Below are 20790 nucleotides of genomic sequence, written 5' to 3'. Positions count from 1 at the left end.
GAAAAATTCCAACTATTGCTTGGAAACTGTTAAGAAGTTGAGAGTGTCTGTTGACGAGATGGATGGGACAGAGCGACTCTAAACTAGGAGAGACTCGACCCATGGTTGAGCTATACTGCGCTATGGTTGGGAGTTAAGCTAGGACCCTGCAGACCCAAGACATGACAGTTGCCATTAGTGGAGATATTTTGTTTATGGCTTGAATCTATCACAGTTTGTGCTGAAAAGAAACCTCATGGATCCATATTTCTGTCTGTCACTGAATCGAGAATAGAAGAAAAAGATATGCATTAATTTGTTAGAACTTAGAACCATGCAAAATTGCAAATCGATCGTATACTAATCTCTTACAGGTTTCGAAACTATTTACACAAGCCAACTCTAGGCATTAATTCTTTTCCTAATTCACTCCATCGTTTATATAATAAAAGGGGAACCGATATTTCCCGGTTCCACAGCTCCCGGAAGTACTGCTCAGTGGTCAGTGCTCACCCTCGCGGCCTCGCCGGAGATCACCGTCCCTCACTAGTAAAGCCGCATGAGCAAGAATTAATGGCAACCCGACGGCAAGGGAGGCAAAGAAGTGAAGGACGGCGTGTGTGAGGAAGAGCTCAGCCGTGGTCAAGATGAGTAGAGAGGCCAGAAGCATGTAGACCATGGCCTGCGTTAGGACCAGAACCATGGCAATGAGGGCGAGGACCGGGACAAAGATGACTTGAATGACTGCCGGAGATTTGGGCTCGGCCTTGGGAGATGTCATCACCTCTGAAATGCGTAAGGCCAGCAGCAGGAGCAAGTAGAGGCCGGCGAGGGCCGTCATCACCAGCAGAAAGACCAATGCAACTCGGCGTCTCGGCAGGAAGCTCGCCAACAGTATCGCCCACACAGTGAGAGCGTAGTACATCCAGAAGCGGCGCAGGTTGTTGATGATCCGAACAGCCGCTTTGTCCAGGCTAGACGGCAAGCCGAAGCCGAAGTGGTGGTGGTGGAGCCGCCCGCATCGGTTGCGAGCTGGGCCTGCTTTAGCTTTAGCTCCGGCACAAGTCATGGAGGCAGCGGCAACTGATGAAAAGAATTCTTCTTTCAGATAATAAGAGAATAGAGATCGATCTCTGAAATTGGGGATGGAGTGATGGACCGAGCACAGAAAGATTAAGAAGAAGGAGGCGTGGGCGCACTTGGAACGATCGAGGTGAGATCCTGCAGCGGTGCAGAAGATAAGGCTGAACTGAACTGCAAATTGATGAATGAGATGATGATGCCTAATGCCTTTACATTAATAACCATGGAAGAGATTAAATGTTGAAAACCCAAATGAGCCCCGTCTGGATGATTTTCTTGAAAAGATGACGTGTACTTTTGTAATTATAGGGGTCCTTTTATAAGTTTATCAAAGGCTCGTCTACCCCGCCATTGGAAACTAGGGGTGCCCAAATCAATGGGTGCCTATTGGTCATTTAATTGATAGAAGCGTGATTTACTAAACCACCCTAGATAGTTTTATGGATTTACTAAATCAGTAAAATTTATAGTTTGTGATTTCTTAAAACACCTCTATACTTTGCCATCCAACCTTAAAGTGAAAATGACAGTTTTAACCCTAATATCCATTTGAGAATATCATTTTTGGCCCTAGTAAGATATGAACAATTATTCTATTTGGCTCTATTTGATCAATCTTGTTTTTTATATAAAGAAGTTTAAGGAGTAAGGTTTAAAAATTCGTCACATATTAGTTCGTATCGGCGCCTTTCTGATATGCCCCTATAGGAAGTGTTTCAGGTCGACAAGTAGTTTAGGAGATAGACCGGCCTTAAACCGGTCCCTTTAAACCAGATTAAAAAATAATAATAAAAAAACAGTACTAATATAGGCCGATACACCCTATCAACATATCGCCCTATATCAATATTTTAAACCTTAGTAAGGAATACTTTTGAAATAAGTAATCATGAACCCATGCCGTTGAACATTTTTCACTCAATTTAATTGATCATCTTACTATTTTCACATTACAAAACAAACAGTTATTATTTATTAATGACAGGTGAATTAAGTAAATAGCTAAGTTAAAAATCATAGGGTGTTTTTGTAAAATCAAAATCATAAAGAAGATTAAAATAGATCTATAAAATCTTATAGGGGTGTCCCAGTAAAAGACCCAAATTTAGTCGAGATTTCATATCTAATTAAACTACCCTCCTTAAAAGGAGAGGTTTTTACAATTTTATCAAACTTGAGGGAAGGTTTCAGACTTTCAGCAATATACTCTTTGTAAATGCATGCCTTGGCTTCACGTCCGCACCACCACCACGTGAAAAATGTAATTCATTTTATTTTAATTTTCTTTTATACCGGCATTCGATTCATCATTTTTGTAGTGTACGTGCAAATCACGTGCCTTAAGGGGAATTGATAACCAAACTCCAATCCCACTAGAGCCAGCCGGCCCCACAGCTGGCAAGGTAATCATATTGTGAGAACAATCACAATGAATGGCCACAAAGTATATATTTGGGAACGATGCTGGATAAACGGGGCTGTTGATGTCTGGGTTGGAAGGAAGCATCATTTTTTTTTAGAAAATAGTCTTTTTTTCTGTTTAGAAATGTTACTATCAGGTAGGGCGTTTCTTAGAGCAAGAACACTTTCTATTTGATACCATTGCTCAATGTCTATTTTCAGTACTGGTACGAAGTCTATATCACCACCATATTGCGTCATCGTTGGCAGCAACAAGCTGCAATATGAGAAAACATCAAATTTGACATTGCTCCAAACTATACCTTTTCAATTTCTAAGACATGGCTTGAAGTACTATTTTTTTTATAGAAAAACAGTTCCAAATAAACATGTATTTCTTGGAGCACTGTTTTTTTTAAGGTGACATTGATGTATCACCATTTTCTGGAGCAATGGCACTGATGCCAAACAGACGCTAAGTGAATCCAACTGTTGACTAGTGAGTAACTGCTGAATCATCATCCTTTTAAGATTTTAGCTTCAGACTGTACAAATTGAATGATTTTACAGACTTGTATTGGAAATATTTCTGTATTTATATGCTTTATTTTATAGATAGATGTTTTCGATGAAAAATTGCAAGAGGCAGTTAGAACAATGTAAACACAGACTTATACTGACCTAAACCGCGCTCTCCTTTTGATTATCAGATTGACGCCTCAGATGCACATATCAACATACATCGTAAACATGTCCTGTACTTGTTACGGCGAGATATTCCCAATATACGGATGGGAGGTGCAGTGGGGCGTTAATCTGATCTCCCTTACAAGAACAAGAAGGACAGATACGTGGGCCCGAATTCAACAAAAATCGCAGATAGCATGCGCACAAAGTTTACACAAAAAGTTTTGGTTGGAATTAGATTTTTGGGGTTAGACAGACAAAAGACAGTCAAGTGAAGTGAAGATAATGAGTGTAGCAATGGTCCTTTGTTTGACCGGAGAATCTTTGGAACAGGGCCATGGCTGTTTGGTGCTTTTTGAGTTTTGTCCTCTCCTCTCCACGTTGTAGCCCTTTATTATGTCAACTAGGGAGCTCTGTTCCTACATGGGCTTCACCAATTCTAATTAGGCTCTATTGGCCCATTTTAAATTCTACAAATTCTGGACCCAACCAAACCAGTTCCAAATTATGCACTACCCCAATTCACAAGTTTGGGTGGGTTTTCCATAAAACATGCCGTAAACCTACCTTATATGTGAGTTGGGATTTCCTGCACCTGGGATGAAGGAAATATGTGAGTCATTTAAACGGCCCGTTTGTCTCTATTGGATTTTTTAATAATACTTAAAAAATAAAAAAAAAAGGGTGAAAACTTTTCGCAACCGCAAGACTATTCTATGACAAACTTTAATATTGTCTGTAAAACCCTAATCCCTTCTTCTTCGTTTAGCAGAGAATGAAAGAAAAACCAGAACTCCAAATAGAGAGAGATATACATTCTACATATCTCATGAAACATGGGATGAAGAAAATAGAAAAGTTTATTGTCAATGGGCACAAATCTATCACTCCATGAATGCCGATCTTCCACAGATGAAGACATTGCTATAGAAAACTATCGAGGGATTAGTGAAGCATATGAAATCTTGACCGATGAGTACTGAAAAACGAAAACAAAGAAAACTGTTGCAAATCAAACCAGCTCTAACCTTGTGCCGATGCATTAATAAACGATTGCAGATCAAATAAGGGTGGAAGTCATTTGCAAGAAATTGTTTCAGGTGCCCATCGTTTCTTATTCACTTGAGTACTTTGCTTTTTTCAAAACACTTGCAACCCATTATGAACTGGATTCGGTAATGATCCCCCTTTTAAGTCAAATTTATAAAATGTCAACTTTATTTTCTAATAATGGTATTGAGAAAAAAATCATGAACAAAAAGACAATGGAGACTTCACAAATTAGGAAGCATGTTACAGAGTAATTAACGTCTACTAATTTTGCTTTTCAACTTATCTCAACTTGAAGATTTCTGAATCTTTACCTCAATCAATTGGATAGAATATACCCTATAAAGTCATCAAAACAACAAGATTTGCGGCTTGTTGCTTCAGTGCTCATTTGCAGAACAAGAGCATTGACTTAGGTGTCGTTTGATTCTACTTTTCAGAGGTCTGAATCTGAAAATGCTATTTTTTAGATTTCACCCTTATTTGATTTTCTCATAAAATTGGTCTGATCTGAAAATAATAGACCTTGCACCGGCTCTTGACACGTTTTGAACCGATGCATAGTCCAAAATATCCTTACAATATTTCAGAAATAACACAAATTACCCTTGAAACAATATGTCGGACCTCTCTTTCTCTGTGTGTGTGTGTGTTAGAGTCCAAAAACAAACGACAGTAGTAATGGTTGAATGATCCATCAATAGTTGAACACATACAAACACAAACTGAAATTATCGTAGAAATGAATTCTAATGTACGGCATTTTAGAGAAAAAGAAATGCACCGGGCAAGATGCAAAATAGCAGAAGAAATTCAGAAATGGATCTCTGATAATCAAATCGTACATGTCCAGGAATGAGGAGAGAGGCCTTTTGTCTCTCTCATGTATTTGAGCTTCCAATAAGGATATCTTCTCCATAAGCTCTGCATTCTTCTTCCGCTCCCTCTGCAATTCGGCCAAAATCTCTGCGATATTGACACCCTCTCTTTTCACTTCTAGTTCTTCACAGCTCAACGGAGCCGAAGGAACAGAAAATTCTAAAGAGCACCCTCGACTTCTAGCACATAATGCAGAAGCATTAACTAAGCTCGCACAGGATTGAAGCTCCCCCATTTGAGAATGCACATGCTCTGCTTCAGAATATAGAACTCTAGAGAGAAATCCACATCGAACGAGTGGTCTTAATGCAGAAAAATAGAGAAACAATGTCCATTAACCGAAACCTCGATGAACAGGTTGAAAGTTTAGAGATTTAGGGAGGAGGTGCAAAGGTTCAACAAGAAGGGAAAACCATAAACCCATAAAGCAAAACCTCCAAACGGGTTCCCGAATTCAGAACTTAAGAAGAGACCAATAGCAGAAGATTAGTTCTCTTGGGGGCCGAAGTAGAGAAATCGGCCGTTCATTATAGCATTGATATGTTATAATTGAATAGAATGACCAAATGAAAGGAAAGAGAAGCAACCGTATGCTGAACCTAGTAAAAAAAGGCTGAGCCAAAGCATCAAATTACTGCAAGGAAAGAGAGAACGAGCAGGCGCAAGATACATTGTGCCGAGTATGAGTGCTGGCTAAGTTGCAGAGAAATAACAGAGAAGTAAACAAGCAAAAAGAAAAAGGGAAAAAAATGTCTTAGAGGAGATTGAGAGAGAGACTTTTCTGCAATGAATGGATGTTCTCTTGTTTCGGAGATAGAAAGAGAGGAGGAAGAGAATCAGAGAGGTGTGAATGACGATGAGGAAGAAATGGAGTCTTTTCAGTTTAGTTTTTGTTTCAGGTTTGTAAAAGAGAGCGGCGGGGACTGAGGCATGCAACACCACGTGCTTCTCAATGCTCTCTCTCTCGGTCTCTCTCTCTCTCCGCCCTGTCAAGTCTCTCTCTCTTCACCCTGTATTCCCACCACCGCCGCTGCAACTTGTAGCGGCAGCTCTCTCTCTCCCTCCCTCCCTTCCCTGTCTTCCCACCACCGCCACTTGCAGCGGCGGCTCTCTCTCTCTCTCTCCCTGCCTTCTCTCTCTCGCTCTCTCTTTCTCTCTCTCTCTCCCTCCCCTGTCTTCCCACCACCACCACTGCCGCTGCAACATGCAGTAGCGGTGGTTTAGTGAATAATAATAATATTTTTATTAATTATTAATTATTTTAATATTTTTATTAAATTTACTTGTATTATTTATTAATAAATAATTTTTTTATTAAATAGTAATTTTTAACTATTTTATTAATTTTAAAAATTATTTAAATTTTTATTTGCATAAATTATTAATTATTTTAATATTTTTATAATCATTATTTCTTTTTTTTAATTTTAATCATTTCATTTATTAATTATTAATTTATTATTTATTATTTGTATTATTTCAATATTATTTTGAGGTTGAGAATTATTTTTTATGAGATGATGCAAATTGAATTCAACATTTCCAAATAGTATATTTTAGGGGTAAAATAGTAAAATCAGTAAATTTCAGATGGTAATGGGTTGATCCAACACAAACGAACTTATGCATTCAGATCTTCTAAAAAGTAGAAAAACATCTATGCCTCTTTTCAGATTTTAGACACGTTTAATATCTTTCTAACTTTTCAGATATGAAATTTCAGATTTATCAAATGCCATGTTTAATATCTTTCTAGCACTTCAGTATAAACAATTCAACACCAGAATTTTTTCCCCTGCAATCGTTCGTTAATGGCATCTGCTCCATTGAAGGGCTAGGTCTGAACAATTTCTCTATATTTTTTACTACCTGTCGAGCTGGGCGGTCAAAGTATCTATTTTTATTATTTCTTTTAAATTTTTAATTTGAAAAAAATTGAGATATTAAAAAAATGCAAATGGTCTCGTTAAATGACTCGCACAAGTGACCTAGGATACCATGCAAAGTCTAACGTGTTTTAATGTAATTCGAAGTGCACCATAACACACACATAACCAAGTGCAGGAAATCCGGACTCCTTATATGTACATCTAACCGTACATTGAGAATATTTTATCATTGTAGTATAGGTGATGGCCGAAAGGGTTTGGGACAATACATTACAAAAAGGTGAAAACCAAAAAAAAAAAAAAAAAAATTGAAAACAAATCATAAATATCTCTTCCTATTTTTTTTTTTCTAACAAAGGAATTTGAAGTGGGGCAGAGCAGGGTGCATGTGATGTAAGACCTACTACCTCTGTCAATAAACATTTAAAAGGTCAAAAACCCACACTCTATACATCCCTACCTGCTTGTGAATTGGCATCAATTCTGACTTGGCACCTATCCCAAATGTACTTTGAGCCTACAAATTCTGACACTGGGCTGAACCATCATTATCCCTAAAATTTATTTTATATACAGCAGTAAAATGAAATTGTTTTATATAGTCATCAACTTATTTAGTAAAAACTATACTATATTCCACTTCAAAATTCTAAATTCCATTGCAGATCTACAACAAATTAAAATTTTAAATACCCCACTTATAACACTAATACATGCCCGTGTATTGGCATTAATTCAAACCTGGCACCTACCCCAACTGTGCAGTGGAGGTAAAATTTGTTGGGGTGGACTGAACAATAAAATCTCCTCTTATTTATAATTTATATTTTTTCACAAATTTAGATTAAATCCAAAATTAGAGAAGATTTGAATCCGATTTGAGACCCCTAGATCTAACCAGATTTTGGATCAAATTTAGATTTGGTCTGTTTTTAATATCCATATTGAACTTGCATTTAACTAGGTCCTACCAAATCCAACTTGATTACAACACTAATTGGTGGGCTTCATTACAATGGACACACCATTTCAACAACATGATAAGTTGTGAGTTTTGATAGTTTGAATTGTTTTTCTTGTTGACTATTCACTCTTAAAATATATCAAAACATATTGGTTTGAAAATTGTTTGTTCCTCAAAACAAAAGTACAGAAAACATGTTATTGGTTGTGTATATATATTTTTTTTGGTGTTTTCAAGAGTTGAAAGAATGAAATTTTGTTTTTTGTTTCAAAAAACATATGATGGTTTCAAAAGCATGATTTTGTTTAAACCATCTTATTTTCACTTCTCAATTGAGTTATAGAGTTTGATTCTTATAAATATAAAATCAATTCCATCTACTTGTTATTTGGTTTCAAGAAAAAATCTGATTTATTTGATTCCTAAGCATAAAGATCAGAAACCCATCACGTTGATGCCTTTGGTTTTCACTTACCTGCCTCCAAGTAAATCATGGTTCATTAATTATTAATTTTGTTTGTTAAGAATGAAACAACAGAGACAATAAATCAAACATATATTGCGCTAGTACAAATACAACAACACGTTAATTCCAGAATTCAAACCAAAACTCAATGATCTATATATATTTCAATTTCAAGTTGAATTATAATAAAGAAAATAATTAGCTGAAATTACAACCACCGTCGTGAAGTTGCAGATAGAACTAATCAAAGTGATCATGGGATCTGCCTTCAACATCAACACCAGAAGAACCACAACCACCTTCCCTCCGGCATACGCAGAAGCCAGAAGCCTCTTCACTGAGAAAAAGATCATCCATTGTCCATATGAACATATTAACCATACCATATATGTTGATGGCAAGCGTGGTAAGGTCACGCGTAAAGATGAACAGATGAACCACGGTGAATATAGCCGTCAGGTTCAAACTTTGGCGTTTGATGAATTTATTACGGAGGATCGCTCTGGGTATAATTGCTCGTAGTAAGAAGACGTAGAAGCATCCCACCACTGTTATGCTCATCGGAAACAAGATGGAAGACGGTTGACGTCTGAGCAGGAGGCTTACCAAGAGTATCATCCATTGAATGACTGAGAAATAAACCCTGAAATGGACCAAAAATTTGATGATTCCAACTGCTACTGCCTTGTGTTTGCCGTGTGTCGACTCTGCATTCACTTGAGCTACAGCTGTGGGAGATGCCATTAATCGATTGAACAGAGAGGAAGAATGCCTTTGGCTAGCTGTCTATACATATAAATTACTTATTTCATATCTATATCTATATATATAGAGAGAGAAAGAGGAAAGAGGGGAGGTGAAGGATCCTCAAGGTCCTCTCTCCAATGGTCAATTCAATATTTCTAACATCTTCCCTAATTTGAACTTAAATTAATATCAAAATTCAAATTTACCCATCAAAATTTCAATCCAAAATGCCTCATATAAAACTTACTGTATCGTATCTTTAGGGTTCCGATACATCAGACCCCTCTCTTTTTAATAAAAAATATGCTTAAATATTTCCCAAAAACCCAAATTTTGAAAAAAAAAAACTATAAAACTATAAAAGCGTATCTTTTTAAGTATCGATGTCTCTTTTGATACCGAAATGGAAAGAGAAGATTATGTTTGACCGAAAGAAAATAAGAGAGGGAAAAAGTTGAGGGAGAAAGTTCTTCTCTTGACGTAAAAGTGTTAAGGTTGTTGCTACGACTCTTCTGTATTGACTGAATAATTCCATTCAGGGTTCAGGAATATTGTTTGCAAATTATGAGCTCCATGAATGAAGCATGTTGTGTGAGATTTGAAATTGTTCCCACGCGGTCATGCCACCTTCATTTTAATACCATTCGACCAACTAAATTAACCATGTTGCTTACTTCCCTTCCACCCCTAAACTAGTTAACGTTCCGTACTCAATACCTATATTGTTTGAGACCCACCATCCAACAAAGTCAAGTCTTCAATCGTTTATGATGATTTTTTATTTTTATTTTTACTAGTAATTAAGTACGTGTATTTATATGTGGAAATTTTAAATTATAAAAACATTTACTATTATTATTATTATTATTATTAAATTTTGTATTTTATTTTTGAAATGAATAAAAACATTTTTTATTTTAATAATTATTTTTATTTAATATGATGAATATACAGCATTAGAAATGTTCCCAAATGTATTTGATAAAATTCTGTATCATTTCATTTTTTGTTTTCTATCTTTTTTAAAATATTTATTATTCAATTATGACATCATGAGTTTCTTTAAAAAGTCGGATCATTGACCCATCATCTAAATAATAAAATAGCTTTGCTTTTTGATAAGTTTTAAATTATATATTTCATCTATATTATATAAATAATTACTTAACACACTTGATTTTTGTTTGACATATTTAATATATTTATATATATATTTTATATATTATTTTGATTATTTATACTTTTTAGTTTTTTAGATTTATTATTTAACTATCATATCATTGATTAATCTATTTGACCAAAATCACTAACCCACCACCCGAAAAGAAAAATAGTTTGATTTCTAAGTTGACATTAATTTTTGTATTACATCTTCATCATTGATAAAATTAATTCCTACATGTATAATGCTTATTTTAATTCAATATAATGATTGCACAATATTAGGGATATACCCAATAATTTATTTTTTTATAAACATGTAACATTAAATTGGTGGCCAAATTTATCCATATTTTTTATTTTAGTGATTCTTTGTATTTTCTGTTTTTTTTTAAATATTATTTGATTATGACATCATTTTATTTCTATGTTGATTCTAAATTTGGCAATCCATTTTCATCATTAATAAAAATACTTTTTATATTTCATACTTATTTTTGTTTAGTATAATGAATACACAATATTAGAGGTATGTCCAATTCTTTCTTTGTATTATATATTTTATTTATTTTATTATTTAATTACAACATTATTTATTAACCCATTTGACCCCAAATGATTGAATACTTGAATTGCTTACCCATCATTGGGAGGGAAGAAAACAGTTTTGTTATTAAATTATTTTTCAAAATATTTATTTTTATACTATTAAAATTAATATTGTAGATTTAATTATTTTAATTTAATGATAAGAAAAATGTATCTTAAATATATGATTTAATGAGAGAATATACCTTAGATACGCGATTTAATGAGAAAATTGTTTTATTTCCAATTGGTTTTAAATTTTACATTCCATTTCCATCATTAATAAAAACATTTATTATTTATGATACTTCTTATTGTTTAATATGTTGAATATATGATGTTAAAATGTTTCCAATTTTTTTTTAATTCCAATATTTTTTTTGCATTTTATCTATTATTGAATTTTATCATTTAGGTAGTGTTTTGTAGTGTGGATGGGAAGTTGGTGAACGTGGACTGGTCCACACCACACCCTGTGGTAGGGACCAATCCACACCACGCCACAATCTATAGCTGTTCTGAATTATGGATAGATTGTGTGGATTGGGACAGTCCACACCCACGGTGGCGTTTTGTAGGTGTGGTGTGGAGTACTCCACACCGCACTTTTTGATTCCATGTATCTCATATACATTTTATGGAAAGTCTACATAGTTAATCATAAATGTTTAATTTTTGCATTTTATATGGTAAATAAATTGAAAAAGGCATCAATATGTAGACAACAATTACAATTTTTAAATAATTAAAAAATTATTTTAAATATTAAAAAATAAAAAAATAACATTTTAAATATTATTTTATTGATAAAAATATTAAAATTTTAATATTTAAATAACAAAAAAAAGTTGAGAAGGAGAATCGTCAGACTTGTGTTATAATTAACATTAAAATTATTATTTTACTGATAAAATATTAAAAGATTAAATAAAATGAGAGTAATTGGACCAATGTAGCGCAAGTGTGTTACATTAAAACCTTCCCACAAATTGTCCACACCATAGTGTGAACCATCAATGAGAAAATACTATGGACGATAAATTGGGGTATGGCCCATCCTTGTCCACGTTATTTTGTGGGTAGGGACTGCCCACACATATCTTATTGTGGATAGGACCAAAATGGTCCCGTCCACGATATTTACACACTACCAAACACTACCTTAATTATGACAACATGGATTGGCCCATTTGACCAAAAGTAACTCATTTAATATCAATTACAAATTATCCTATTTGCCCTCATTTTTTATCAATAAGGCCTCGCTCACTTTTCGGTAAGTTACTTACCTGGGTAAATGCAATTACTTGGGTAAGTTTTTCCTGGAAAACACTTACCTAGGTAAGTACATTTACCTATGTTCTTTTATTTCCCAAGTAAATAAGGAAATGACCATTTTAGCCATAGAAATTCATTATTAAAAGGGCCATTTTTGTCCCATTCAAGTGTTGGCAACTTTCCCCCTATATGGGAAAGTTATTTACCCATTTAGGAGATGGGTATCACTTTCCTAGGTAAGTGGTACCCAGGAAAATAAACTTTCCCTAGTCTTCACATAAAGCTGAAAAAAGAACATGGGATTCTTGGTAATGGGAACCAAAATCCCATTGACCAACTTTTCCCCCTCTCAAAATCCAAAAAAAGAGCACCCCCTAAATTTAAATATAGAGGGGTAAATGTTGTCATCAGAAAATTCTAGAAATATACTTGAGGCTATTCGTGCTTTTTAAAATAGTATAGATTTGATCTTTAAGATAGTTAGGCCCTGTTTGTTTTTGGTAAGTTACTTACTCGAGTAAATGCACTTACCCGGGTAAGTGTTTCCCAAGAAAGACTTATCCGGGTAAGTGCATTTGCCCATGTTCTTTTATTTCCCATGTAAATGAGGCAATGACCATTATAGCCATAAAAATTCATTATTAAAAGAGGCATTTTTGTTCCATTTAAGTGTTGACAAATTTTCCCCTGGTGGGAAAGTTATTTACCCACCAGGAAAATAAACTTTCATTTGTCCCCACATAAATTTGAAAAAAAAAATGGGTTTCTTGGTTTATGGGAATCAAAATCCCACTGACCAACTTTCCCACTCTCAAAATCCAAAAAAAAGAACGCCCTTAGATTAGATTTATGATCAAATAGCTCATTCTGCATGGAAAAATAGGAGTAAATTAAGTCAATGTTAAACACTAGATTAGATTTATCTAACCACTTTTTGTAGGCCATCTTCATCACCACCACCACCACTACTACCATAGTGGTATTGTCGTCCCAACTATATGGGTTGGCTACATGAATCCTATTTTGCTATTCTCTTAGGGGGCATTCTTTTTCTGGATTTTGAGAGGGGGGAAAGTTGATTAATGGGATTTTGATTCTCATTGACCAAGAATCCCATGTTCTTTTTTCAGATTTATGTGCAGACCAGGGTAAGTTTATTTTCCTGGGTATTACTTACCCAGGTAAGTGATACTCATCTCCTGGGTGGGTAAATAACTTTCCCACCTTGGGAGAAGTTGCCAACACTTGAATGGGACAAAAATGCCCCTTATAATAATGGATTTTTATGACTAAAATGGTCATGGCCTGATTTACATGGGAAATAAAAGAACATGGGTAAATGCACTTACCTGGATGGGAAACACTTACCTAGGTAAGTGTATTTACCCATGTAAATAACTTACCGAAAAACAAATTGGGCCTTAAAAAAAAGTGAGGCAATTTTTTGATTCAAGTAAAATTCATTTACCTCTTTTTCTAAGTGGGAGACCAGTCATGTGTTTGAAGAAGATTCTCTCTTGTCCGAGGGCTTTGCCCTATATAGATTAATTAGATATGCTTATTTGGAGAATAACTGCAACAATAGAGGACATGGAATTGTGCTTGTTAGACATGGACATTATATACCAGTGTTATGAATTGTAAAAGGAAACGCCAGTGTTCCATGTTTTATTGTAATAGGGTCTCAAGGAGGTTCCCTGCCCATGGTTACTAGGGGTGTAAATGTATGTAGAAATCAACTTAAGTTTAATGAATCTTGATTTTTCAGAGCAAGGTTTAGCTGAATGCTTTGGCTGTTTAGTGGGCTATGGAATCAATGATATGGTTCCACGCCAGTAATAAAATACATGGGGCCCACACTTTTCACATTGGGGCCCATGAATTTATTACTTGCGTGGAACCACATCATTGGTTTCACAGGCAGCTGAACAGCCAAAGTGTTCAGCTAATCCGAAATCTGTTTTTCATTGAGGCTCAGACAGTTTGTAGTGCAAATTTCATTTGAATTGGTGTAAATGCATAATAAGACAAATAGATTGAGTGTAAATTTTGGTTTACTTTTGCTTTAGATTTGACTGTCTTATTTTGAATGTGAGAAGTAAAATTAATGATGTGATTTCCACGAACAATAAAGGTGGGTGCAAGATTATTTAATTGGTTTGGAAGTGGCCTTGGTGGCAAGATGATGTAGCCCCCACTTTATGAGTAGGAATGGCAATGGGCGGAGCAGGGCCGGGTTTTGCCCGCTCCGTATCCAACCCAGAATTCAAATTCCCAGCTCCAAACCTTGGCGGGGCTAAAAATCTTAACCCCATCCTTATCCCCGAGGAACAGGGGATCCCCGACTTTGGCCCATCTTGCTCCTGTCATTTTCACTTGTATACTTATTAATTAATTTATTTTTATTTTTTAAGCATACCTAGAACTGTTTTATATATATAATCGGGGTGAGGTGAACAAATACCATCCCTGCCCTGTCCCCGATCCTAGAGTTTCGGATTTTCCCTGAACACCAAAAAATGGTAAAAAAAATCCGCCCCAATCGGGGAAGGGTGAGATGGGCCCCTTGGGAACAGATGAAGTTGCCATCTCTATATGAGAGAGAAGTGAGATAAGAGGAAGGTAGTGCAAATTTTACACAAGTTTTAGAGATATAAAATTTGCACTAAGGTACCAATGAGTGCAAATGAGACAAAAGTACAAGTTTTTGTATGAGATAGGAGTGCAAATCACAATTAGAAACAAATGGATGCAAAACCAAACCGGGTGCGATGAATTTTGTATTCCATCCAGATTTTGCACTGCAAACAGAAGAGCCCGAGTAACAGAAGGGGAAAGAATTCATGTATAACCAGAGAACTTAGATTCAGAAATTCCATTTTCTTTTGAGAATGAAACATGAGAAGAAATAAAAATAAAAAACAATTTTGTAATACACAGCATATTTCACAATTCAGACTACACTTTAATGATCTTCTCCATTATATATTTCAAACTGATCATTGATTGTGAATATATATATTTCTTTTCATGCATATAATAAGACTCCCCAATCTAAAATTAGAACCACTGTAGTACTTTTCTTTTCAGACTGAACTAAGCTGGCAAATCACAGTCATGATCAGGAGGAGCTGTCCTGGACAGCAGCGGAACCAACTCCCCTCCTGCAGAAGCCTCTTCACTCACAAAAAGATCATCACCAACCCGTAATACTGCATGAACAAGAATAATGGGAATTCCGATGGCAAGAGACACAAGAAGGTGAATGGCAGCGCGTGTAAGGATAAGCTCAACCACGGTGATGATGGCTATTAAGGCCAAAACCAGTCGCCTGTCAATGAACTTATTGTGCAGGATTATTGAACTGGGGAATGCTCGCAACAAGAGAAGGTAGAAGCATGTCACTACTGTCATCACCACCAGGAAGATCAAAGACAGTCGACGTCTTGGCACTAGGCTCACAAAGAGTATGACCCAGGTGATGAGAGTGTAATAAACCCAGAAGTAGCCTAAGTTTCTGATGATTCGAACTGCTGCTGCCTCTGGGCTAGAGGGGATGGCCATGTACCGGAGAAGCACAAGTTCTTTTGGGGCCTTGTGACTCAAATCATCTACCTTCACTTGAGCATGATCTATGGAGGAAGAAGTTTTGGATAGCCTATGGATGGTTCCATAGTTAGCCATGGACGAGACTACAAGGAACTAAAGAGCCAGCTGTCTCCTCTCTCAGAGTCTCAGTGCAATTGCAAGAAGAAGAATTCATCCTTGGTCACATTTAACTAATTGGGAGGGGAGAGCCGATCGAGAGGGGGTTGATATTCCAGTTGTTGAGCAGCTGAGCCAGAGAGACGAACTTTGAAGGTGGAAGACTGGAAGTCCTCATTGGCGGCGGCCCGGTTGCTTGGTCAAGTCTTTTGTAGACGTTTCTACTTTATAGGATTGCTGGTTTCCTTGAGTCAAGTCAATTAACTGGGTTGGATATTTAGTCATTCAATTACTAATCACCAAGAATTAAAAAGAAAACAACGACAAGTCAGTGTATTTGACCATTTCATGCTATTCATAGTGCCTTAAAGTCCGTTTGGTTCGAGGGAATAGGACTCTGGAATCGGAATCGGAATGGGCCATTCCGTTCCGATGTTTGGTTGACCGGAATGGGAATGAATGGGCGGAATGTAATTCCCTTATATGGGGAATGGCCATTCCTGACCCCTCCCCCGGAATGCCATTCCCATTCCACTATTTACTTTTTTTTTGACAAATGACAAACGCCTAGTTCAGAGGTGTTTTTTTGGACAAAATTCTGATCTCTGTTAACACCGACATAGATACAAAAATGCACATACACACACTCTCTCTCTCTTTTTCTCATCTTTCTCTCCTCTGCCTCTCTCCCAAGATTCCAATCTGCCTGCTGAATTCTTCAAGTGCGTAACTGATCCGGAGAAGTTCCACGTTTCCATAGTTCAAATCTAGTTGAGTCAAGTCAAGCTTGAAGAATCCCGGGCTATAAGTAGAAGGATTTGAATTTTGCTCTGCTTTATTCTTCCCAAAATTTTCTGTCTCTGTTTTGGAAGCATTGGATATTTCTTTCTTTTCCAATACAATTTTTAAGGTTTAGGGATCTCTAAATAGTCGGCATCGAGTTTTCATGGTACAATCCCATTAAATCTGGGATTTAGCTGCTCCTCGTAGAACTGGTTTTTTTTTGAGTTTACAATAACTCCATTCTCCATTTTAGAACTGGTGCACATTGGCCTGGACGCAGTAGTCACCTCAAAAGGCACAATGTCTCTTATGGTAGTTTTGGGTGTTCTTTTCCTGTAGATGGATATGGCTGAAAGTTTCATTTCAGCCGGTGAATTGAAAATTTTGGCTGATTCGATCCGATTCTAACTTCTAGTTGAACCAAACAGCAACAATCGAAATTTGATTCTGATTCTTGACGGAAACCAAATAGGTGTTGAGAACAGATGATTCTAATTCCAATTCTGATTTTGATTCTGGTCTTGTCCACAAACCAAATGCAAATCTTTTCTGAGGACAGATCCAGTCCTCACAAAATTGTGTTCACACCGTTCTTATAACACTTTCAACCGTGCATTGGAAATATCTCTATACTTGTCTCCTTTTATTCATTGGGAGATGTTCTTAATGTATGGTTAAAAAAGGGCTGTGAGAATAATGTGAGTACAACTTTTGTGAGGACCAAATCTATTTCGTCTCTCCTCCATTCCATCCTTTTTCTATTGGAGAATTGGATATGGGATAAGGTTATAACGTAGACTAAGAGTTGCAACCTGCAATTTTACACGAGCCCAACTCGGGCCTGAACTGATCCAAAATTTTGGATGGTCTGGGCCTAACCCAAAATCTTAAGCGTTTTTCATTTTTTGAGCTGGAACTGGGCCTAACCCTTAAATAAACCAAATAGGATTCGACCTGGTACAATATACACAAAATATACAAATTTTCTAATTGATAGTTCAATGTATTTTTTTTTTTAATATATTTGATCTAATAGGCCCATCAGAGCTAACTGACTCATACGAGCCCGGGCCAAGCTTAAACCCAACCTATGCAGAATTTTAGTTCAGGCTGGGCTTGAATTGACTAGATCATGCTTGACCCTGGGTTTAGCCTGGGCCTGGGCTTTAAATCCAAGTATTAGTGTTAGGCCTGGATTGACCTTAAATCCAGCACAGCCTGCCCAAGTTGCATCCTAACAGAGACAATCCTGCTGAAGTGTTGCGAGAAAATTTAGTCTGATTTAGAAATTTCTGGGTCTGGGTTTTGGTCCATCCAAGCCCAATCTGCATCAGATCCAGCCTTGACTGTGAATATAGATATTGTGGCAGTGTTTGGCATTGATGCCATTGCTCCAGAAAACGGTGATACATTAACGTTATGTTGGAAAAATTGGTGTTTCAGAAAATGATAACATGTTTAAAATCGTTTTTTCATAAAAAACGGTATTTTAACACAGGTCTTGAAAATCAAGAAAGTGTGATTTGGAGCAACACTGAATTTAATGTTTTCTCAATTTAGAACTCATTGCTGGCAACGAAAACATAATGTAGCAGTGACGTGAAATTCTTATAATGAGTGCCAGTGCTAAAAATATATATAAAGTACAGTGATACCAAACATAAAGTATTATTCTTACCCCTAAAAACATCTTAATTGACAGCAACATTTCCCACCCTTTTGTCAGAACTCCAACCCACACATACAGCACCGATGCCAAAGATGAAAAATCTTTACTGTTTTTCTTTAAATGCCTTATAACTCAATTTAGATACAAAGATTAAAACATATTATCATTGATATAATATGATATTACCATGAAAATATTATTGACTTATGGCCTGGACGGGAAGCCAAGCTTAAAGCCTTGGAAATTGATCCAGACAATGAGACAAACTGAATTCACTTGATTAATCCTGAAATCAATCCCTTACTCGAAAGACAGCATGAGCAAGAACTAGAGGCAAGCCGACGCCGAGTGAGACAAGGAGGTGAACGGCAGCACTGGTGAACAAGAGCTCAACGACGGTGATGACGACCAGAAAGGATGCAGACATGGTCAAGAATATCTCCATTGAGTTGAACTCCGCCATCTCCTTCCCATTGCGTAAGAACGTCATCGCCCTGATGCAGACACCCACAGTCATGGACATTAAGCTCCATAAGAGAAAAGGCCCTCTTAGAAGGCTCAGGAATAGTATAGCCCAGATCGTAAAAGCATAACGAAACCATGAACAACGAGTGTTCCTGATGAATCGCACTGCCGCCACCTCTGCGCTTGTGGGGATCGCAAATTCTATGCAGGTTTTGGACATGGCGCGATTGATGCCTGCACCTACAAGGACGCCAGCCATGGAAGCTGCGAGTATGGCTACGTAACTAACCATCTTCGGTTGATTGAAGATGGTGGGTCTCTCTTGAAGAGAGGAATATCGGAGGGTGAAGACTGGATTGGTGCAATATATGATGGATTCCTCATCTTTTATAGGGATGGATGGTACGACTGGTGCAAATGAAGAAGCGTTCTAGGTCTGTATATCCGAGTTAAGGCCAGAAAGCAGGTACCCAACCAAGATCTCTCGCTTGGACAAGTGTTTTATTCCAGAATTCTTGAGAGTGAAGAGTCTACTTCGATGCCTTGCATTTGTTTGTTTAAAATCCTGAACTAGAAAAAATAAAGTGTTCTGAATATTATTCTTTGTTTTCCCCAAGCGTTAATTTGTTGGATGCATGGGTAGGACAAATCCTTTTCTTGATGCAAAATCCAAGTAGGAAGACTTCTAGAATTTTAAAGGGCTCAAGTTATTGGGTTTGGGGCACAGGTGCACGCATATAAACAATTAAAGAGTGAAATTTATAACAGAAAATTAAAGTGCATAAATAAAAGGAAAATTTAATAGGGCCAATTTGGTTAATGGGAATAGGGATTTGGAATAGAATCTTAATGGTTCAACCGTTTGGTTGGATAGAACCTATTTCTATTCCTGGTGGAATGGCATTCCTCCCTTGGGAATGAGAATCCATTCTAATATTGATTCTAATTTCTGTTTGAACCAAATAGGTAGGAGGAATAGACCATTCTGATTCCTATTCTGATTATGAGGAATTCCTAATCCGACTACAAGCCAAAAAGACCCCAATCATTTGATAATTACTAAAACCCTCCCCTACTTTTTGTATATTTACTAATATTTCCCCTGGGTGAAAAAATGAAAAGATCTATGATACCACTTCTTTAATTGAATAATCGCAAATTATTATTTAAAATGACTAAAATGCTCATTACATTTTTAGTCTATACTCTATATTTCTATTTCAATTGAGTGTTGAAAAGAATGCCATAATATATATGGGAAAAGTAGGTTAATGCCCCATTCTGGAAGTGTTTCAAAATTCTAAGCTTTTTCTTTTTTATTTCTTTTTTAACAAAAAAGAAAACTGTACTGAGAAAGTAGTGCATTGAATTGGTTGATCTATTACAAGTTGAATGGGCTTGAAGGACAAAAAGGACATGGGTTTAAGTAGTAAGAAACAATTTAATTAAATATTCATAATTTAGCAAGGATATGACATTAATAAATCTATACTACTATTAAAAGTGTGAATGAGAGTGGAACTCCGTCTTTAATTGTGAGGGCACAAAATGTAACTCGTATTAATGCATAATTTTTTGATCAATAACATCAATTATATTAATCTGAGAAGAAAGTGGTAAGTACAGAATGTTAAAAAAGTTTAAGTTCACAAGAGATAAAAACTCTTCTCTCTCCCCACAAAACCCTTACAGTTGTGCCCAAAACAATGAATCTCTCTCCATCCCTTAGCTAATGAATCAGCTATGGCATTTGCACTCCACTTGACTTGACCCACCCTGTCCTTACTTCCACTTCTCTAGTTAACCATCTAAATTTCTTCCTTTCATTCTTGTACATCCACATTTTCATTCCATCATCATAGCCAGTTGATCACCAATTTTGAGTCTCCCTCCACGCTTAATTTGTTAATGTGCAAAGTTTTTGCCCTTTGTATGCCTTCCATTACAACCATGACTTTTGCCCTCAATGAGTCTCCTTCCCCTACTGGCCCAGAAT

General features: G+C 36.3%; 1 protein-coding gene across 1 annotated transcript; it reads right to left on the bottom strand.

Annotated features, from left to right (window-relative positions):
* Positions 1-15268: 15268 nt before the first annotated feature.
* Positions 15269-15856, bottom strand: LOC148880572 (PRA1 family protein F3-like). The gene has a single exon (XM_088976665.1). It carries the CDS (start codon positions 15854-15856, stop codon positions 15269-15271), a length of 588 nt encoding a protein of 195 aa, XP_088832791.1.
* Positions 15857-20790: the final 4934 nt, after the last annotated feature.

The sequence above is a fragment of the Nelumbo lutea genome, chromosome 1, assembly GCF_056320005.1.
Source record: "Nelumbo lutea isolate HS-2025 chromosome 1, American lotus-T2T, whole genome shotgun sequence".
Classification (NCBI taxonomy): Eukaryota; Viridiplantae; Streptophyta; class Magnoliopsida; order Proteales; family Nelumbonaceae; genus Nelumbo; species Nelumbo lutea.
The sequence above is the reverse complement of the archived record's forward strand: the minus strand, read 5'-3'. Positions and strand labels throughout refer to the sequence as shown.

What these genes read in the sequence shown, in the direction of transcription:
- LOC148880572 (XM_088976665.1), bottom strand. Translation starts at nt 15,856, where the DNA reads ATGGCTAACTATGGAACCATCCATAGGCTATCCAAAACTTCTTCCTCC.